Source organism: Doryrhamphus excisus, chromosome 7, assembly GCF_030265055.1.
Source record: "Doryrhamphus excisus isolate RoL2022-K1 chromosome 7, RoL_Dexc_1.0, whole genome shotgun sequence".
In the NCBI taxonomy this organism is placed as follows: Eukaryota; Metazoa; Chordata; class Actinopteri; order Syngnathiformes; family Syngnathidae; genus Doryrhamphus; species Doryrhamphus excisus.
The window spans coordinates 7,831,333-7,851,929 of NC_080472.1; the positions used below are offsets into that span (position 1 = coordinate 7,831,333).

General features: G+C 42.2%; 1 protein-coding gene across 4 annotated transcripts in view; it reads right to left on the reverse strand.

Moving 5' to 3' along the window:
* gabrb4 (gamma-aminobutyric acid type A receptor subunit beta4) overlaps positions 1–7,339 on the reverse strand; it is a 59,010-nt gene extending 51,671 nt beyond the window's left edge. For 3 of the 4 annotated variants that reach the window (XR_009130308.1, XM_058077420.1, XM_058077418.1), the window contains exons 1-2: positions 6,417–7,336; positions 4,056–4,147 (exon numbers count right to left, since the gene is read on the reverse strand). Coding sequence is in view for 3 of the 4 variants with exons in the window: in XM_058077420.1 (XP_057933403.1) it covers positions 4,056–4,147; positions 6,417–6,496 (172 nt within the window). In the remaining variant the exon portion in view is untranslated. Of the gene's footprint in view, positions 1–4,055; positions 4,148–6,416 lie in introns of all 4 variants that reach the window. The other variant, XM_058077421.1, reaches the window with a different exon arrangement.
* Positions 7,340–20,597: the final 13,258 nt, after the last annotated feature.

The window sequence follows — 20,597 nt, forward strand, 5'->3', positions numbered from 1 at the left end:
TTGCAACAGAAGATGACTGATGTTAGAACTAGCCGGGATGAGTTCAGCTTCCGGGCCTGAGGTTAAAGAGCAGCGACTCTCTGCCATGCTCTTTTTCATGAATTCACTCAAACAAATATATAAACATGTCTACTCCGTAAAATCTACTCACTAAAATTCAAAGAAAGCTTCACTGAACACTCAATCTGTGTAAACTGGGAATCGAGTTCTGAGGTGAATGAACCCACAAGCAGTCGACATCATTCTCTGCCACTTATCCTGGCCATGAAAGGCCAGTCAGTTCGAGCTCCACCTTTCAAACGTCTGATAGGTTAGCCTGAACTGTGGACTTTGTTGCATTCAAATCCAGTTGGAAATTGTGATGTTATTACTGAGGCTATCAAATGATGATTTCAAAATGAGATCAGTCACAGTTTTCAAATAAACTAATCATGATTAATGATCATTTTTACTGTTTTAACAGGCACAGACAAGCACCTTACAGCTCCCCCTTCAGTGTGAGGCAAGTACTGCAGTGCCTCCTCGTATGACATGTCTCTATATTTTATTGGCAGGAATAACGTACCTTACAGACATTTCAGAGGCCGTAGAAAGCCGTGGCGTTTTGGCAACATTATATCACCAGTGACTTGCTGGCAGATCCAACTCAGTGCACTTCATTGAGTGCACTCAGACGGTAGGCTGGGCTTGTGTACTAAGCTGAGAGGATACGTTGACGGCAGCCTCAAGTTTTTGTTGTGTATTTGATCGAGAAAAGTGTAAATTCAAAGATTTAATTTTTTTTTAATGATTACAATCATACAGAAAATACATTTATAATACAGTCGAGTGGACAAATATGTTGATTTTATTATTTTGAAATGTTATTTCATGACATCTAAAAAAAGCCAAAAAAAAAACAGGTCATCAGTTCCAGACCATAATATGTGGATTTCTGGCAAAGTAGTTTCTGTACTACTTAATGGAAAATGTTTATAGTTAGAGTTAGAAATCCTCTTTATGACATAGTAAATATATATATATATATTTTTTTTTTACCATTATTAGAAGACTCTGGGCATGAAATAGCACCCCTATAGTCGCCTTTAGACTCACATTACCCAATGTAGCCACCATGGTACGTCTTTGGGAACACTCAAATCAAGATGTCTTCAGTGAAAGTAAAAGTACCCTTCAACACCAATTTATCCTTTCATTCCTCATTTATTTGTATTTACAAATGTTTCATGCGTGTACAACAGGGGTGGGCAAACATTTGGCCCGCCCGTTCTTTCCAAAGTATTTCATTTAAACTTAACATTCAACATGGCATCATGGCTTGAGCCAACCTTTTGATTATTTAAGTAGCTGTTTTAGCGATATTGTTATATGATGTGGTCTGCTGTTAACAAAGTGCTCCTGAAAGAAGGGACACAAGCAAATATAGCAGATTGCATGACACTTTTACAGATACAATAGTTGCAGGTGGACTGTTATGCATAAAATATAGAGTTTGGCACCATTTTCTAGCATCCATTTTGTTAAAACAATGTGGCCCGCGAGTCAAAACGTTTGCCCACCCCTTGTGTACAACTATAAAAAGTCAACCACTGATGACATTGGTGGCGTAGGTGACATCCGGTTCCCATTTTTTAGCAAGCTCGCTTCTTTGTCAGAAGCCAAGGATGTTTTGTGTTGAAAATGGGAGCTGAATTGTACGCTGAAAAATGTACGCGAACCGAGGCAACATTTTCAACGCTAACCAGATCGTACACTAACTGAGGTTCCACTGTATATGTAGGCTACTGTACATACAACAGATCAGATCACGCTTTTAGCACATCTGTCAGGTTCTGCAGCACTTGACAAAAAGTGCGGCTGGTTTGGTTAATTAGTGCTGAGGCATGCGTCTGTACGCAGCCTCCCGTCAGGCTGCAGCACAAAGTGTTTTTAAGCGGGTCAATGCTGACTTCATGCTTGTACTCGCCATGTTGTGTTCAGATGAAAGGCCTCACATAATTGTCAGCTTACTATTTGGATTACTTTGCATTACGTATCAAAGAACAAGTAAGCGTACCACAAAAAAGAAAAAAACAGAATCACCAACAGAATTGCAATTTGAGGAAACCTTGTGTCGCATTTTTAAGCCGATACAACCACCAAACTGCCTCTTACCCGCAAATGTCTCACGGATGTTGGAAGCCAACAAAGCACTGTCTGGATCTACATCATACGATGTTATCCGCAAGCTCACTCAGTTCACTGGTGGAGCCTCCTCCCGGAAACGCATTTTATCAATGCAAGCAGTCGGCTCAGAGGATTCATGTCATGAACATTTCACTCTATTGACATGTCCTTTGAAACGGAAACATTCATGCTGGTAAGAACACCAAAGCTGAAATCATAGTGCATCGTAATGGTAATGGTAATAGTAATGGTTTTATTTCATTTGAACATGCATCAGATTACAATTGAGTTTGATGCTACCTTTCATGCCCAAATTGTAAATACACGTCGTATATAGCACAGTGGCACCGTGGATAGCATCATTAATCCATTCCAGGAGTTCTGACTAACTGACACAGACACTAACCAAATCAATTTTTCCCGTAAGAAATCAAATAAATCCAATCAAAACCTTCCAGAAAGCCAATAATGTCAACACATAGACCTGACACGATAATCAATAAATCAATTAACCGCATGATAAATGAAAACAAACTTAATCATTTTGCCTGCCTCGATATGCTGACATACGCATGCTAGTTTGCCTCCCTCCCCCCTACTCTCAAACAGACTGGATGACAAGAGACATCGCATCCATCTCCACACCTGGGCGTGTTGGTTCTATAGCAGAATGAATGGAGAGAGTGAACCCTCTTTCATGCTTTTTGTCCCAGTGAGGACATGTACGGTAGCAGCACTTCTTGCGAGCTGTGTGTTTCGAGTGCTACACGGCTAAATGACAAATAAATTAAATAAATAATAATAATATGGAACTTACGTTTCAGTCATTCCTGAAATCTAAATATGTGGAATGAATGCCCCTGTGGGACAAATGAAGACATATTTGATCTTATCTTGACAAACCTTATGGTGCATTTTGCTGCATTTGGCCTAACTCCCTATTAAACGTAAATAGCATAATCCACAGGAATGTTGCTAATGTTGGCAAGGAAGGAAGTGTATATGCAAATGAGCTGACGTCATTGACATAAAATATCAACTGCACGGTATTTCTGGGTTATTTCTGTTATTTTTGTCAATATTCAAAAATAACAAAGTATTGAAATATTGCGATTGATTGCGCTGAGAGTCCATTTTATTTTAATTGTGGCTTTTTTGTTTGTTTATTATTTTTGCTTAATTTAATTTACTTAAGAGCTCTTGACATTCAAATTACAATGTTAAATACTCTTGGGAAATTAAACTTTATTGCTTTTGACGCACTGACTCCCATTATTATGCCATATATTATCATTACATTAATGACAAAATGGTCTTAAAATAATATTGACAATAATATTGTTTATCAGCTATAATATGCAGAACAACCGTGATGGGCCAATGAACAAACGGTTTTAGAGTTTTACAATTAAGATTATAGTTATTTTTGTCAAAGACGATCTCACAGCACACTCAACCCGGACACCACCTTACTGTTTTGCCATGAGTTATTCCTTGCAGTCAACGGTGTTTCTCAGCTCAAGTGTCTGCTTTTCTTTTGAATCCACTTTTTTCCCAAGAATTATCCAAGTCAAAACATTTCTTGGCAAAAGGCTGCACCAGTTCCATGAAATGTTTTCATTTTAACCAACATGTCTGTTGTGTTTTATTTTTTACGAATAGCTGAAGGTACAACTGCTCATCTCCACATGCGCCCTACTTCTCCATGAGCAGCCATCTTTGATATGTGAACAGATGCACAGTAATGACATGGTTGCAATCACTTCAAAGCTATTCCCAATGTTTCGCCAACGGCAAGCACTTGGATTGACTCTCTGAGGAATGACGCCGCACGGGGACTTGGACTCGGCAATCCACTGGCTTGAAAAAGGGCGACAAAACACACCTACCTCCAAAATCAGGCCTTAAACGGATGTCATATCCCTTCAGCAACTTGTCCACGGTGGTCTTGGCCACAGACATTCCAGTACTTCCAGTGGAGCTGAGGACAGAAACCACAAATGTCAAACATTACAACAGATTTGTTGTGGTAGTGAGGATTTGAGTCGGTGTATCGCACTCAGGGCCTGAAAACGTTTGCGTGCATAACAACACATGAAACTCGATCTACTAAGAGGCTGAAATGAGGATTGCGGTGGTTAAATGAGCAAAATAGCACTTGCGGCCATTTTTGCTTGTCTGACTTGACGACTATATACACTATATGCAGGAGGAGGTACAAATGTTGTCGTTTTGCCCCCAGAATGTGATTTACCAAACCCGAAACCTGTTTATGGTTGATGTTTTAACACCTTTTTTTTCTTTGAAATCACGTTTGGAAGGCAGGTGCAAACTGGCATTGTAGAGAGGCACCATATGTTATATTGTTATAGTGTGGGGGAAGGGGGGGTTCCCGGGGGGTACCCCATCCCCATCTAGCACACGACCAACCTTATCGGACACCTGAAACAATAGAAAAGCGCTAAAGGTTTGCCAGAGACCTCCGTGGTATGACATTGGCTGCTCAGAGCATGTGCCCGAATACAGTGCACCTTGCTGGGCCACGCAAGGTGTCCATGTTGATCTGGCTGCCTTCCTCATGTGTGTGTTTGTATAATTGCTTTAATTATGTAAAACTAAATTGTATTAATGAATAACTGATTTATATTTCAAATTCCTTGTTTAAAAAAAAGAATATTTAACTTGTACGTATTTATGTCCTAAACAAAGTATTTTCAGAGAGCGGTGGACAGCAGCTCCTGTGTGAATGTTCACTGCATGTGTTCTCTGCTTGCTCATAAAGCCATTGAAGTACATCACGTGTCTCTTCTTAACCCCTACACTAGTCTGGAGAACGTCTTTTATTTTATTTTTTTATTATTATGTCTACTACACTGGGTAATACACATGGAAAGGCGACTATGGGGGTGCTATTTCATGTCTGCAGTTCTCTAAAAATGTTTGTTTTATGCTCTGACTACAAATATATTCCATTTGTTAGTACTGAATCCTACTTTGCAGAAATTCACTTATCACAGTCGGGTCTGGAACCAATTAACTATGATAAACGAGGAGCGACTGCAATTGTAAAACTATAAAAAACATGTTTTGTGTTAATATTTTTGAGAGTGAGCCTATGATTTCATGGTAGATGCGCGATGGAACCGACTTCCCATGTCTTAGCAAGCGAATTGGCCACTAACAAGAACGTTTTGTGATAAAAATACATGAAGACACAGTAGGACCGTCATAGTGTATTAATAACATGACAAGAGTTGATTGGAAAATGTAGCAGTAAATGCTACATTTATTTGTTATTTGGGAGTGTCGGTACTTTTTTATATTCTCCACATAACCTGCATTGGCATTCAGCAGGGGTTTATTTTCACGTGGAGACGTTCACAAAAAGGACAAGATCAGGGGGAGCCGGGGGTGTCGTGTCTTCCTAAAGGAATAGTTTGGGGGATAGAAAGTGGGAGTCGACAACAACGCTTCGTGCAGCCGAGTAACGCACATGCAGCTGTCGAGGATTTCATGGAAGCAGGTCATCCAAAAGAGTTAATGTTCAAGTCACCAGGGTGTTTTTTTGCACATGCTCATGCAGGCTGAGACTAACGGCCTCACACGAAGGTTTGGTTGGCCGCCGCCTGGAGATGGACTACTATCCCCGGCAGCAACATCCAGTCAGCACTCGTCTGACTGACATCTTTAACGCTGGGGCCATGACCTGCAGCACCTGAGCGGCGTTCCAGCACACAGGGAGGGGGGGTTAGCCAGTGGCTCAGTGGGGGAAGCGCTGCTCCATGTGCAGATGTTTGGACCCCTGGGGGTGGGGGGAGGAGTTGAATGACACCTGATGAGATTGTGTTCCAATCAGGGATATATTGTAACAAATGTCAGAAAGTGGATGGGGATGCACACACCAGTGCCTTCAGGTGTTGTGGAGGGATTCTGCTGTGACTCCATGCCAGCACTTCCAAACTGAGAGGGAACGGGATCTTCCCAAAGTGCTTACGAAGAAATGGGTGGAAACTTTAATACTCATCAAACAAAGAATCACATACTTCCGGTCATATTTACCAGCAACCTCAGTCACATAATTAGGAATACTGTGTTTGGGTATCGCACATGCGCGTGCGCGCGCACTGGGCGCGCGCCTAATCGAGCATATCGGCACCAATGGCTCTAATAAGGCCCGGGCACCCCTTTAATGCGATTTGCCACATCTCCGCCTCCGTAATAACAGGAATTGGTGTGAGAGGTTTCCTTACCTTTGAACAAAGCATGCGAAGGACAAAGCCGCCAGAGCTGAGACAATTCCACATAATTTATCTTCCTGACGACCCAACATCTCCACAAATCCTTATTTCCAGTATCTATAATCCAACCAGTCCAGTGGTCCCTCCCGCACAATGCACAAACTAAAAACGGGCGATGGGAACAGAAGGAAGGAGCCTACATCTACGCATGCGACGTCTTCAAGTAGGCTTCTCGGTGGCAAAAATCTGAAGAATTGGCCCCCCGCTATGGAAATCCGTGCAGGTCACAGAGCCCCTCGACCAGCACCAGTAGATCAGACATCTTACTCAAAGCAGCGGTACGCCCGATAAGTTCAAAATAAAAAAAGCGGTGCTCGGAATCAGGCAGCAAGTGTCGGGGATCAAATCGGAGGATGGAATTTCCCGGTCCAAGTGTGCACCAGAGGCATGGTTGCGGCCGCAGCAGCACCGCCAGACGCGCAGTCGGTCAAAGCCGATTTCTTCGGAGCAAAAAAAGAAAAGAAAAAGAAAGAAAGAAAAATTAAATCTTCATTCCCCCTCGGTTTCCCCCCTTGTCGCTGCTGCAGATGATGATGGAGATCAGCGCAAAGTCATGCACGTTGGGGAGAAGGAGGGGGGGAGGAAAGCAAGTGGCTGATAGCTGATGCAGACGTCAGAACAGCCTATATCACACTGAGATTTCCACTCCTAGCTGCCGGAAAAGTCCGCTTGTCTCCCATGCAGGTGCGGTCTTAAATGGCGTGCGGACACCTTAACACGGTGCGCGCGTCTCCTCCTCCGAGCGCAAACGACGCACATCCAAGCAGCCGCTGACACATGACGCGCGATCTTTTTTTTTGTCTTCACCTCTCATCTATAAGTTCTCAATCCCTGAAATGAAAATAAATATCCTATAGTGCAGGGAGGGGAGGGGGGGGACACCTAAGGTGAATTCCTTAGCGACAGCCTGCTCATGCGCTCAACAGTCTATTCTCTGTGAAACCTATTAGGATGCTGCGTGCGTGTGTGCGTGCGTGCGTGCGTGTGTGTTCCACCACACATTTCCCCACTTGTTTTTACACATGGGTGCAGCATCACTTGGGGGGGGGGGTGTTTTTTTATTTACATTTTTACCACCAAACAACATCACCTTAACAGGCACGCGTCGCCATTCAGGAAGCGCGCACACACACGCGCGCGCATGTGTTTTATACAGAGGAGGTTTTCTTCTGGGATCGCTTTGCTGTCCAGTTGCTAGGCAACCCCACCCAGCACTGATGCAGTTGTGGTGATGCGAGGGCTATGCGCAAAAGCTCATTTAAAGGTATAGAGCCGCCACTGTCGCCATCGTGGTGTCAGTGGGACAAAGCACACAGACATGATCTGCCACGGGTGTTCTGGCATTTAAAAAAAGGCGTGCCGGGCATTGCTGTCCCATGATCCGTACCCATCAACCATTAGCGCCATCGCTAGTCTTCCAGCCGTGTTTTATTGTGAAACCCGGTGGCCATCTGTTGCTGGAAGCGCTGAATATCAAGGCGCCATCCACCGTGAGGACGACGTATCAGACGTTGTTTTGAAGGCCTGAGAAGCTGACATGTACGGTGTACTCCTCTCTGTACAAACCAAAGCATCCTTCTGGTATGAGAAAAGACGCAAGAACTGCCAGCTTTGAAACAAACCTTATCACCCCCCGCTATTTGATTTATAACAATAGAGCCCTCTAAACGTTATATAACACCCCTATAGTCACCTTTACAGTCATATTAGCCAAAATAGCAGACATAATAAAACACAAATAAGACTCGGGTACCGGAGGCATGGACAGGAAGTGATGTCAGGGATTGATGTCAAGAGTTGAGTTTTAGCTCAGTGTGGGTACCAGCCCGTGTTAGGGATTATTGTGCCTGGGCAATTAAGTCTGGTGCTTGTGTCTCCGATGTAGACGACTACACATCTGTACAATGTCTTTGAATGTGTCTTCCAAATCCTTTATCCAGGCATGCTAGCTACAATGTGTCACTCGATGGCATCTTTTCAATAATGTACTCTTAAATGATCACGGCTTCCTTCTTTAATACAGCCTATTATGAGTAGATACATTTGCATATTTAAGCAAACTTCACTTAGTGTCAGCCTAAATTAAGCATTTAAGCATAAAAATAGCTAAATGAACGAATGGAATAAAATAGAAGGCAGAAGAAGCATCCTAATAGTGAATGTAGTGTTGCACATTGGCCTCTAGGTGTCGGTGTTGAGTGAGAAAAGGGCTAGACTGGGACACAAACACACAGGAGTTTGATTAAATTTGATTAAATGGCATATTCATGTCTGTAATGGCTAATATATTGGCTAATATATTGGCTAATACGAGTGCAAAGCTACCATTACAATATATTGATGACACATTAGGAAAGTAAAAAAACAAGTAATTGCTAACATGTAAGTCTATACCATCTTATTTACGTCCAATATGTCCGACTATATTGGAAATAGGAACGTAAAGGTGACAAAGGGTGTCTTGACTTCATGGAAAGTCACCTGAGATGCTCAAGTCTGGAAATAACCTTGAAAGGTATTCACATTGTAGCATTTTTTATGTTTAAAAATGCTTAAATTAGGGAAAAGGTATGTCAGTTTTGCTTAAATGTACATTTGTTTTCCCTAGTAACAGGCAGTATTCAACCACGAACAGCATGATATTTTTAATTAATATATTTTTGAAAAACCGTGATTGAACATTTTAAGCGAAAGAAGCAGCCATCTACACGCAACAATGTGTTTGAGAGTGGGGGTGATGCCAAAAAAAAAGAAGCAAAAAACCCCAAAACCCAACAAAAAAATAGGTAGCACCAATACCATCTGTGGCCGTCCAAACTTAATTGTGGCGGGTCACCCAGCTGACTTTGGGCAAAAAGCGGTCTACATCCTGGACCGTGGCCAGCCAGTCTTTCCCGGTCACGCTCACTCATAAAAGCGCTTCCATTGAAAAATATGATCCAGACAATCAAACTGGCATCAAGCTAGCATTGAGTCTTAGAAAATGTGCACACACGTGCCATGTTCTCTTTTTTCTCTCCATTCACATGTTGCGTAAGACATGTGCATTACTGGGTCACCCTTGCTCCTCTGATATAAATAGTATCACATGGTTTATACATTGATGCCTTCCAGTCATCCGCTTTTCCTCTCGCTATTCATGTCAGTCAAACACTTCTCCATAAGACGCAAGCAATTTAGTTTGCAGGTCAAAACGGCCAAGTATTTTTGCGTCGCAACCGCTCATCCACGTGGGGATAGCGTTTTTGTTGACCGGGAACGATGTTTTTTATTGTTGTTGCCGTGTAGACAGCTCTACACGAGAACGATGACATCACTGACGTCATAGAAACAACGTTCCCGTGTGGACAGGGCCTTAGATTGTCCATCAATATACCTTTGGCTTGTGGAAAGGGTACACACAACGGTACAGGTAACCCTCGGTACGGTTCATACCTCGGTATGTGGGGTACGGTGTTGGTACTTTTTTGGGGGTAAAACTTTTTTCCCCAAATGCCCTCTATTATTATTATTATTATTATTATTATTATTATTATTATTATTATTATTATTATTATTATTATTATTATTATTATTATTATTATTATTATTATTATTATTATTATTATTATTATTATTAGCTACACAGCAGTGGAGTGGTGAGCACGCAGGCCTCACAGCTAGGAGACGCGAGTTCAATTCCACCCTCGGCCATCTCTGTGTGGGTTTTCTCCGGTTACTCCGTTTTCCTCCCACATTCCAAAAACATGCTAGGTTAATTGGCCACTCCAAATTGTCCACAGGTATGAATGTGAGTGTGAATGGTTGTTTGTCTATATGTGCCCTGTGATTGGCTGGCCAGCAGTCCAGGGTGTACCCCGCCTCTCGCCCGAAGACAGCTGGAATAGGCTCCTGCAACCCTTGTGAGGATAAGCGGTAGAAAATGAATGAATGAATGAATTATTATTATTACTCAATGAGTTTTAAAATGAAAGATGAGAATGAAATTGCAATCTAATAGAAGGTAATTCTCCAATAAATAAAATTCTCAAAGAATAAAACCATTGCAAAGTGACAGTACGAGTTTGAAGAGGGTGATGCGTATTTTATCTTTCGTAAACGTTCCCAACTGGAGCATTAATAGTTGAACCCATGTTTGCCTATTTACAAAGATGAAGTGTTCAAAAACAGGTGCACCGCACCTCGACGTCCGGACCAGGAAATGGGGGGACCGACGTAGCTGACAGATCCACCGAGTTCGAGACAGTCAAACCGTAAAACCATGAAACCTGTATATCCAGTAAACAAAAACGGTGCAGGAGATGCACCTCAGTTTTGGACCACAAATCTTCTACAAGAGGGAAGAGTCTACAGACAGAAACCACCAACCCAACCAGCAAACATCCCTGAGAATACGATGACCTGGACGAATGGGAATATTCCCAAACATACTTTGGGTAACGGCTAAAAGAAAACGACTTGATAGGCGGCTGACGAGACATGGATCCTGATTATTAGAGAGCGCCACGGAAACAGAAGCCGGAGTTCAACTTTGCTTAACCTGACTGAAGGCGATGGCGGGTTCACCGCTGTCTCACCTCGGCTGCTCGCTGGTTGAGACGATCCGTACCTCGGGGGACAGTAAAAACGTATGCGGTGAGTCACTCTCACATCGAAGCCCTGCAGCATCGTGAAAGTCCACAGATGTCTCCAAATGTCGCCGACAAACACAAGGCCTTCAAAAGGAAGCGGAGTGATCCAAATTACGATGCACTTTGGGAATCCGTCATATTTGTAGTTTTTATACTCTTCTGTCGTGTAGGAATTTAAAGGAAGGTGAAATGTCTGTGTTGAGTTATTATTCCTTCTTCTACTGGAGTCACGCTGGAAGGTCCAAGACATTGCAACAACACTTTGAAAAATCAAATCATTTATAAATAACTACATTACATTTTAGCCAAATTGATATACATTTTCAATGATTTGATTCAAAAATTAATATACTTATTTCTTATATCCTTATTAATATATAGGGGCGGCACGGCGGTCTAGTGGTTAGCGCGCAGACCTCACAGCTAGGAGACCAGTGTTCAATCACACCCTCGGCCATCTCTGTGTGGAGTTTGCATGTTCTCCCGTGGGTTGCGTGGGTTTTCTCCGGGTACTCCGGTTTCCTCCCACATTCCAAAAACATGCTAGGTTAATTGGTGACTCCAAATTGTCCATAGGTATGAATGTGAGTATGAATCACATTCCAAAAACATGCTAGGTTAATTGGTGACTCCAAATTGTCCATAGGTATGAATGTGAGTATGAATGGTCGTTGGGATAGGCTCCAGCACCCCCGCGACCCTCGTGAGGAAAAAGCGGTAGAAAATTAATGAATGAATGAAAGTTTATTGAGAGCGGCAACTTGTCACACTTTGATTGACGGTCCTTGAACACACCATCTAACTTTGTTCCAGATAGACTATACTGAATGTACAAAAGACTCCTTGTTATACCCTGTTCTGTTCTGCTTTATTTCAGGCTGACATGTGTGCTGGCGTGGCTCCGAATTACTACGCCGGTCGGGTACCTGAACACATCACAGTAGCTGCTAGCTTGTGTCCACACGGACTTCGGGGTTGATGCTATGTATAGCTGTGTGCGTGTATAAACATGAGTAACGTTTATTCTCACTTATTTAACGTTAGACGCCGCTGATCTATATCCCTGTTGTATAGTGTTTTGTAGGGATCGACCCAAATGTTTTTTTTCGAGCCGATGCCGATACCGATTTTTTCCCATCACCCTTAGCCCATGGCTGATTTTGCTTGGGCTGATATTTGTGGCCGATACTGCTTTTGCTCCCTCAATTTACATGAAAAATGACAATGATAACAAATATTACACGTCTCAAGTTTAAACAAATATTTATTGAAATGTAAACACTGAACACAGTAGGATTCAGCTTTCTTAAACACACATCAAAACGGCATTATCAACTTATATTATAATATTCAACCATGTGCAAAATATTTCTGTCGTAGTTAAAGTTTTATCTAGCATCGATGTGATGACTGCTCCCCCGCAGTGAGACGCCCCCCCCTCGCTTCTACACACACACACACACAAACACATCACACTGACACAATTTAGTACGATATATGAAACATTTCTCTCATCATTAAAGTTGGTGTTGTGCACGATAAAGACCTCTGATAGCAGACACGGCTGCTCCAATTCCTTCTGTGTGTGTGTTAGTGTCTGTGCTTGGAGAGAGCGCACACACATATAATAATAACACGACACGCATTTAACCTCAGCCCGGCGTTGGCTGAATGAAACTCCTCCAAACACCATGGGACTGAATTGCCAACGTTGACAATAAAGCGGTGTTGGTAACAGCTCTACATATTAGCCTCCAACTACATCAACAGCTCCCTAATTCCAACGGTAGGCACTTTTAAAGATGAAGCATTCAGCAGCATTCCTGGTTTTCAGACCCACAAACTAAACTATATATTCAAGCACGTATATTGCAAGCACTTGGCGTTCATGTGTCCTATTTCAAAGCAGGTGGCAATATTTCAACTAAGTTTAACTGTTAAACTAATTAAAGTTGAAAACGTACCCTTGTGATTCATCACTGTTGCAGTGTGGGAGGAGTACCGCGACTGCTTGTGTTGCAGGGTCTTCCGGCAACACAAAGCTGCCCGGCGGATGCCTGTTTGTAAATCATGCGGAGGGAAGATACATCGGCGAACCCATGCGCATATCGGCCGATACCGATTCAAGTAAAGAACGCAAATATCGGCCGGCCGATGTATCAGTCGAATCTTAGTGTTTTGTGCCGTTATGTGGAGCCACCTGGCTGGAACCTAACTCCATGTTAGTTAGCCTCGTTAGCATCGCTACTGTGTTGCGATTCAGTTGTGAACATATTGCTAACCCATGTATATTGTAGTGGGCTTGTGCTTGTGCTTGGTTCCATTGTAGTCACTTATAGACTCATAAGTTTTGTGATGTTTGTGAGTTTGTGAAACACGTGATTCAAATAAATAAAGCAGCCATCAATCTGAATGTGGATGTCCCTCATTGCTACTGCACTCAGTTGAACAGTATTGCTGTCCTGACCCGACGCCCTGGAGTGATTGCTGACCATTGCTGCACCCAATTAAACCCCCCTTAGTACACTGTATTCCCCCCCCCCCTTTTTTTTACTTTGTATTTGCTCCCAAATGCTATGTGGGAATACGTAACGGTAAGATCTGATAACGGTATTGAGTGCTAATGTGCATATTTCACAGCCTCTGTGAAAAACAAACTCCAGGCTGGTACTGGTGGATGGTGGTTCAGTATTCATGCTGTGCTTTTAATTTGATGTTGTTCCTGTCTTTGTTTTACATAATACATAATAAATAAAACCCATTTGATGGCTATAATGTAAGTATGCTTCACGGGGATGAGCTAGCACATTGCTAATGCTAATGCTATTTAGAAGACACAGAACATGCATAATAATCTCCAATTGGTTAATCTAAGGATTTATGTCTGATTCTTATCGATCCAGGAAGCTGCTACCGATGCTGCCGCGTTCTCGCTTGCCAAAGCGCAGATGCGGTCGCTTGGGTTTATCGTTCACATCCCTAATGTACCGTACATCCCGCGACTCATTGACGCGGAGCTGAGATCAGAGGCGTTGAAGAGCCAAGCACACAGCTCTGAAGTAGTCCCTCCGAGCAGGCTACCAAGCAATTGTTGCTACGCTACCATAGAAAGCCCACTCAGAGTGCAGCGTGTTTGCTTGGTGAAGCTGAACTGCACTGCAACGTTCCAAATAGCTGGGAGGAGCTCGGTTTACTATAAAACACATGCCGGTGCTTTTGCTATGTGCACTCTCATCATGCAATCACGTAAACAGCCAGAATGATGCATCATGTATAGCTTATCTACTACCGGTCAATAAATGTCTAATACATACACTCCAGGATGTCTGATGGAAATCTTATTTATTATTTATGAGCAGAGAGGGGCATGAATTACATCCATCCGTGACCATTAAATGGAAGCATAAAAATGACAGATGCAGGGCTTCAGCATTACGACATGGTTTTCATGCCAGATTGTTCAACTCTGGAGTCTGATTGCTCTCAGCACCGCACACCAATCTTACGACCTAAGTGGAAATTAATGAACATGTCCTGATTGACCCATAAACAGAGAAGTGTTGGCCCTTGACAGAAATCAGGGAAGAGGCCAATTTCTTTTTTTTTTTAAGAATCAATAGCAATGGTACAGTAGGACAAGCTGGTGCTTAGAGGCAAAGGATCAGAATCCTCTTGGGTTCTCAGTTTCAAATGTGACCACACTTCAAGATAAAAAAAAACCCTAAAAAAATATTTTGGAAATGTGGAGAGTCAAAGAAGATATATATATATATATATACGTATATAGATTTATTTTTAAAAAATAAACACAAGCTTTGTGATATGTGAAAAATCATACCAGTGTCAAATTCGCACTTTGTAATTTTCTTCTTGTGATACAAGTATTATGACTTTATTCTTTTACCCAGGAATATTTTGTAACTTATTTCTTTGGTACTCTGTCTTAATATTACAACATTTTTTCTTTGAATATTTTAACATTATGATACTAGAATGATATTTTACCTTTTTTTTCATTAGAAAGCAATTTTTATTTATTTTTTGTATATATTTTGACTTTATTATAGTCAAATTACAGCTATTTTTCCATTTTTGCTTTTTCTTAAAAATTTCCAACTCTGTAAAAAGAAATTCCCCAACCGAATTTTCCCAACAACCTTGGGTTTGTGTTGAAAAAAAAAAAATTCTAGAATTGGTCAGTTTTTTGCTAATTCCATTCTATCCCAGGTCAGCTGTGAGACATCATCCCTCCAGCGTGTCCCAGGTCTGCCCCAGGGGCCTCCCCCCGACTGGGAATGCCCGGAACACCTCCCCAGGGAGGTGTCCTGGCGGCACGCCGACACATTTTGTGACAAAAACTCATCTGTTTTCCTTGAATGTAAACAACACTTTCACAAAGCCCGTTGACGTCGTGCAAGTTCTGGGTGAGATAATAACGAGAGGCACGTTTGGGCCTTCAAACTAAGAGTGACATTCACCACATCCTGTTTAAATGTGTAACTTAAAACATCTGACATTATTAACAGAATTGGAATTTCAGTGGTGACGACGTCTTCCGTAACCGCAATGATTTTACAGTTTGTTGTATTTTTGTAAGATGAGAAAGATTTGTGAAAAACTGGGCAAAATTGGCCAATGTATTGCAACAAAAAAAATGAATTCAAATGGGAAAAAAACGCTTTCAAACAATTCAAATGAATGTCACCGAGGCGTGCGTCCGCAAGCTAGCCACTGTAAAGTACTGCAAGCTTAACCTGCTGACCAACGTGGAGAGGTTCACCCCCCCTCTGCTCACGGAAGAGCGCTCGTCTCCGACGTTGACATGGCGCTCCAGCTCCAAAATTAGCATGGAAGAGGCGCCACACTAAATGCAAAGCAGCTATCGATGAAGGACGGACACTAATAGGAATCTGTATTAGCGTCCATTACTTCACCCGCGTCTTTGCAACGGCCGGTGAATTTCAAAGATGGAACATTTAGGAGCTGGTGCGTATTTAACTTGACCCTCATGGCTTCGTATTGATGGAATGAAAATGAATAATCAAGTCTTTGTAAAGGTCTGGCGTGAGGTTAATCTTCTCAATGGTTTATCGATATCAGAACGGCACGTGTGACGTATGTGCCGTCTAGTCGTTAGTCAGCCACAGCACCCCCTCCCACCTAGCATGGAGTGCTTGTATCCACTTTACACGCCTGTGTTTGTCTATGTGTTGGACGCCTTATTCTGCATTTCCTGATTTGGACGCTCGGCTACGGCACCAGAAAAATGGTAACTTGTGTCATGCCCTTATTATTTTTATTATTATCTTTCCTCGAAAGCCTGATGCAACAGCACAAAGGATATCAATGCCAAAGCAAACATGGATTCCCCTCCACTCTTTCCAGAAATATAATATGCAGCACTTCATAAATAATATGAAATGGTGCAAAAATAGCACAGTAGCATCCCCTCCTCATTTCCTATCTGCATTCAATGTGGGATTTCTGCACACAACTCCTGTGAGAAAGGGTTAATGAATTCCTCACACAGATAGATGTTGCCATGGAAACAGCCGCGTGGCTTCTTGCAGCTTGTATACACACAGGAAGGGGAGGACGGCTGGGGGGGGGGACGGCGGCAAAGGTATTTTAACAATCCACAAGCAGCTTTCCCGTCTAAATAGCTGCATTAAAAACAAACAATATATATATAATACAATCCAGCAATCAAATTCATACTGCTGTGTGCTGACGTATTTAAACGTGCTATCTTGGCTAGCGATAGCCCATGTTAGCGATTATCATGCCTGATGTGAGACACACGCCTGATCCAAATTTTTATTGAAAAATGGCAAGAATTTACATTTTTCACCATTGGCCCTTAAATGATGCTCATTTTGGGCCCTTTGTATTGAGTTGTGAAATTCTATAGAGGAGCTACACACAATAACCAACACAGAAAGCTTTCTAGATCTTTCAGAATCTGCACCTATTCCAGCTGGATTTCCTTGGATTTCATGGTTCCCCCGAACACAGTCTGTTTTAAATTATTACACCCATGGCCCGCCTCCAGGCACGCCCACTCTGTTGTGGTTGGTCCCACTTCCAAGTGCTCACGTGGACATCTGGACAGCTGCCGAACCCAACTTTATGGGAGTCGATCAACGGTATAGAAGATCATAATAAACTGCAAGTTATGTATCTTAATAAAATGTCCGCTTTCAACCAACTGCCTTAAGTGTTGGATCCCAAATCCGTTCCCGAAATAGAGACCGGACAATCCCGAGAAAAGAGGTTACACTTAAATATTTACCAATGGTCAGTAGCTTTAGCATCATAGCTTTAGATTGTTACTGTCATTACCTGCTCACCTGTGTGTCATCAGGATGGCTTTCATTGCATGCTTTTTTGCAGGACTACCAGTGTTGATAAAAGAGTCTGGTCGTGGTGGGAAACTGGTCTTAGCAACTCCAGAAGATGGCTTCACAGAGGGCATCCACTGTCTGGAACTGATGTTCATTTTTAGAAACTGCCCTCGCCATCTAAAAACAGGGGATGCACCCAACATAGCCGGCTGCCATTTGACGACCCTGCACAACCTGGTGCCCATTGTTCGGCGATCAATTCTGGTGCTTGTGTGTCTCACCGAACATTACAGTTACGTTGTTCCGACGATCAAGTCTGGTGCTTGTGTGTCTCACCGAACATTACAGTTACCTACACCTAGTGACCAGTGTAGAATAGTACATTTAATCATGTCTTTGAATTCATTTTCTGAATTTTGTTGCTTGAAAATGCCCAATTTAGGAGCAAAAAAAGTCAAACATGTTTTAAAATGCATATATTTTGGAATAGTAAGCCATAGTCAGCCATAAAATCGTCCATAAAACAGCACAAATTGCACAAATTGAATATATTTTAGAAGTAATGTGATACAGTGAAGCCAAGGGATTATTGTGTTATATTTTTAAACAGAGCAAGAGAGTGACGTCGCCATCGCGCACCCTTGCCCCGTCTCTCTTCAGCCTCTTATCTTTCAAAATAAAAAGCCTGATAAATTTTCCAAAGCCAAGGAGTTAATGAAGTCAAAAATAGGAGGTCTGGATTTAGTCGATGGAGAAATAACACCAGGCGATGTCATTTCCTTTGCAATAACAACGTGAGTGCCGCACACACACAGGGGGGTTCGCTGGGACGAAATTCCAGCAGAGAATAATTAATACACAATATGGAAAAGACCCGAGGCAATGAGCCTCACGGTTTGGTTGCGGGGTGTGTGTGGTAGATGCAGCGCCATGAACATTCTCTTAGTGCTATTAGGCATTCTCCTATTAGCAAGTCAATACTTGTGTCTCATGCCGCCCAAATGGACTTTCTGCTTGAGTCTGCAAATTCGACTCCATCGGTTGGCGACGGCTTCACCGACAGCACTCAGTTGGAAGGAAAGGAAAATAACCGTGTTTTGATTCATAAATATTTTGAGATGCACTGAAAAGCTTTTAAGTGCTACGAGGGGCCTCGGCTCAGGCGTGCGAGGACCTGCAGGTGCGGCCGACATGGAGAACCCGATTCTCACTTTAGAGGCAAACACATGCGTGGACGTGACAGTGATAGATTGTGCTTTCTGGCAATTTGCAGAAATGCCATTTTCCATTTTGAATGAAAATGAGCCTGTTACACTTTTAGAAATAAAGGGTCACAATCCCATTCCAGCGGCATGAAGCCTGCCTTACCAGCTCTTGGAATCGTCAAACTTCCTAATAGAGTATATTAGCAATGGTGTGCAACCAGGGGAGGCGGAATAATGACAAAAAAATAAATATTAATATTTCCCCAATGTTAGCGCGCAGACCTCAAAGCTACGAGACCAGTGTTCAATCCCACCCTCGGCCATCTCTGTGTGGAATTTGCATGTTCTCCCCGTGCATGCGTGGGTTTTCTCCAGGTACTCCGGTTTCCTCCCCCATTCCAAAAACATTCCAAAAACATGCTAAGTTAATTGGCCACTCCAAATGAATGTGGGTGGTAATGGTTGTTTGTCTATATGTGCCCTGTGATTGGCTGGCCACCAGTCCTGGGTGTACCCCGCCTCTCGCCCGAAGACAGCTGGGATAGGCTCCAGCACTCCCTCATGAGGATAAGCAGTAGAAAATGAATGAATTTCCCCTATGCAGTATATAATATATATATATATATATATATATATATTCTATATGATTCCAATCCTTCTCAACATTTCCTTTAGTAAAAATCTCACAATTTGCACATTTCCTGATGGAGTACAGCGCATTAATCAATTCATTTAAATAGAGTCCAAATAAAGGATCATATATCCAACAAAGTATCATAACCTTTCCTTGGGAACATGCCCCTCATACACAGATCCAAGGTACCACCACAAATGTTATTCAATACATAAAAACATAAATAAATAGGACAAAGATGTACAATAATCCTTCATTTCTCGCATTTAATTAGTTCCACATCCAACTGTGATGAAAGATTTTTGACATTCATAAATGAAATATTTTCATAGAAAACCTGTTTCCGCTCTTCTATATACAGTACATTATATTAGAGCCCTGTAGACATGCAATAACACCCCTACAGTCACCTTTACCCAATACAGTAGACATAATAAGAGAAAATAAGACATGTAAGTCGTAAATAAGACTTGTGTGTTGTTGTAAATATGTCCTGGGAGTTGAGTTGCGGGTGGACAGGAAGTGACGTTGGGGGTTCAGAGCTGAGTTTTAGCTTGCCGTGGGTTGTGTTCGCAACAGTAACTTGTGGTTTATGAGATCACACAAACCGGCAATAAAAGCCTGTTGTCCCGGCGATCAGTTCTGGTGCTTGTGTGTCTAAAGCGCAATTTAGCAAGGAATTACTGTCTATGAAAATAACATTTTTTGTAAAAGTGATGCTCTATTTCCCTCCTGTCTTCCCTTTTGGTTATGCAATGGAAACAGATGATGGATGATACAATGATACAAAGATACAAAGATACAATGCATCTAACTGCATTGGAAGAACACTATTTGTGTATATACAGTACATATATAGTGTATGATGTTACTTTATTAGGAAAAATCAGCTGCAATTAGTCAGGAAAGTCACATATCGTCTCTCCCTGGACACCAGTCAATTCGTAAATTGAACCCCCACGTGCATCTGCTTTTTCTGTCATGTTTCTAAGCCATATTCATCAAGGCTAATTAAAAAAAGGACCACCCACCCCCTCACACAGTAGGAGGAACTGTGGTCAACTGTAATTACACAGCTGTAAGTAGACCATAAATGGATAATAATTTACTAGTAAATCCTTGTGGGACCCAGTCCTCCGCTGTGGATATTTTAATTGACGAGATAGCTTACAGCTGCCAGAAGTTACAAGATTAGGCAACTATCATAGCTTATCACAGCAGCACAGAGGAGTAAAGTTATTAAGAAAATCAGTGGGAGGTTCGGTGACGGTGTCAGCCAGGTACGTGGAGTGATCTTATCACGTTTGCTAAATGAGCCA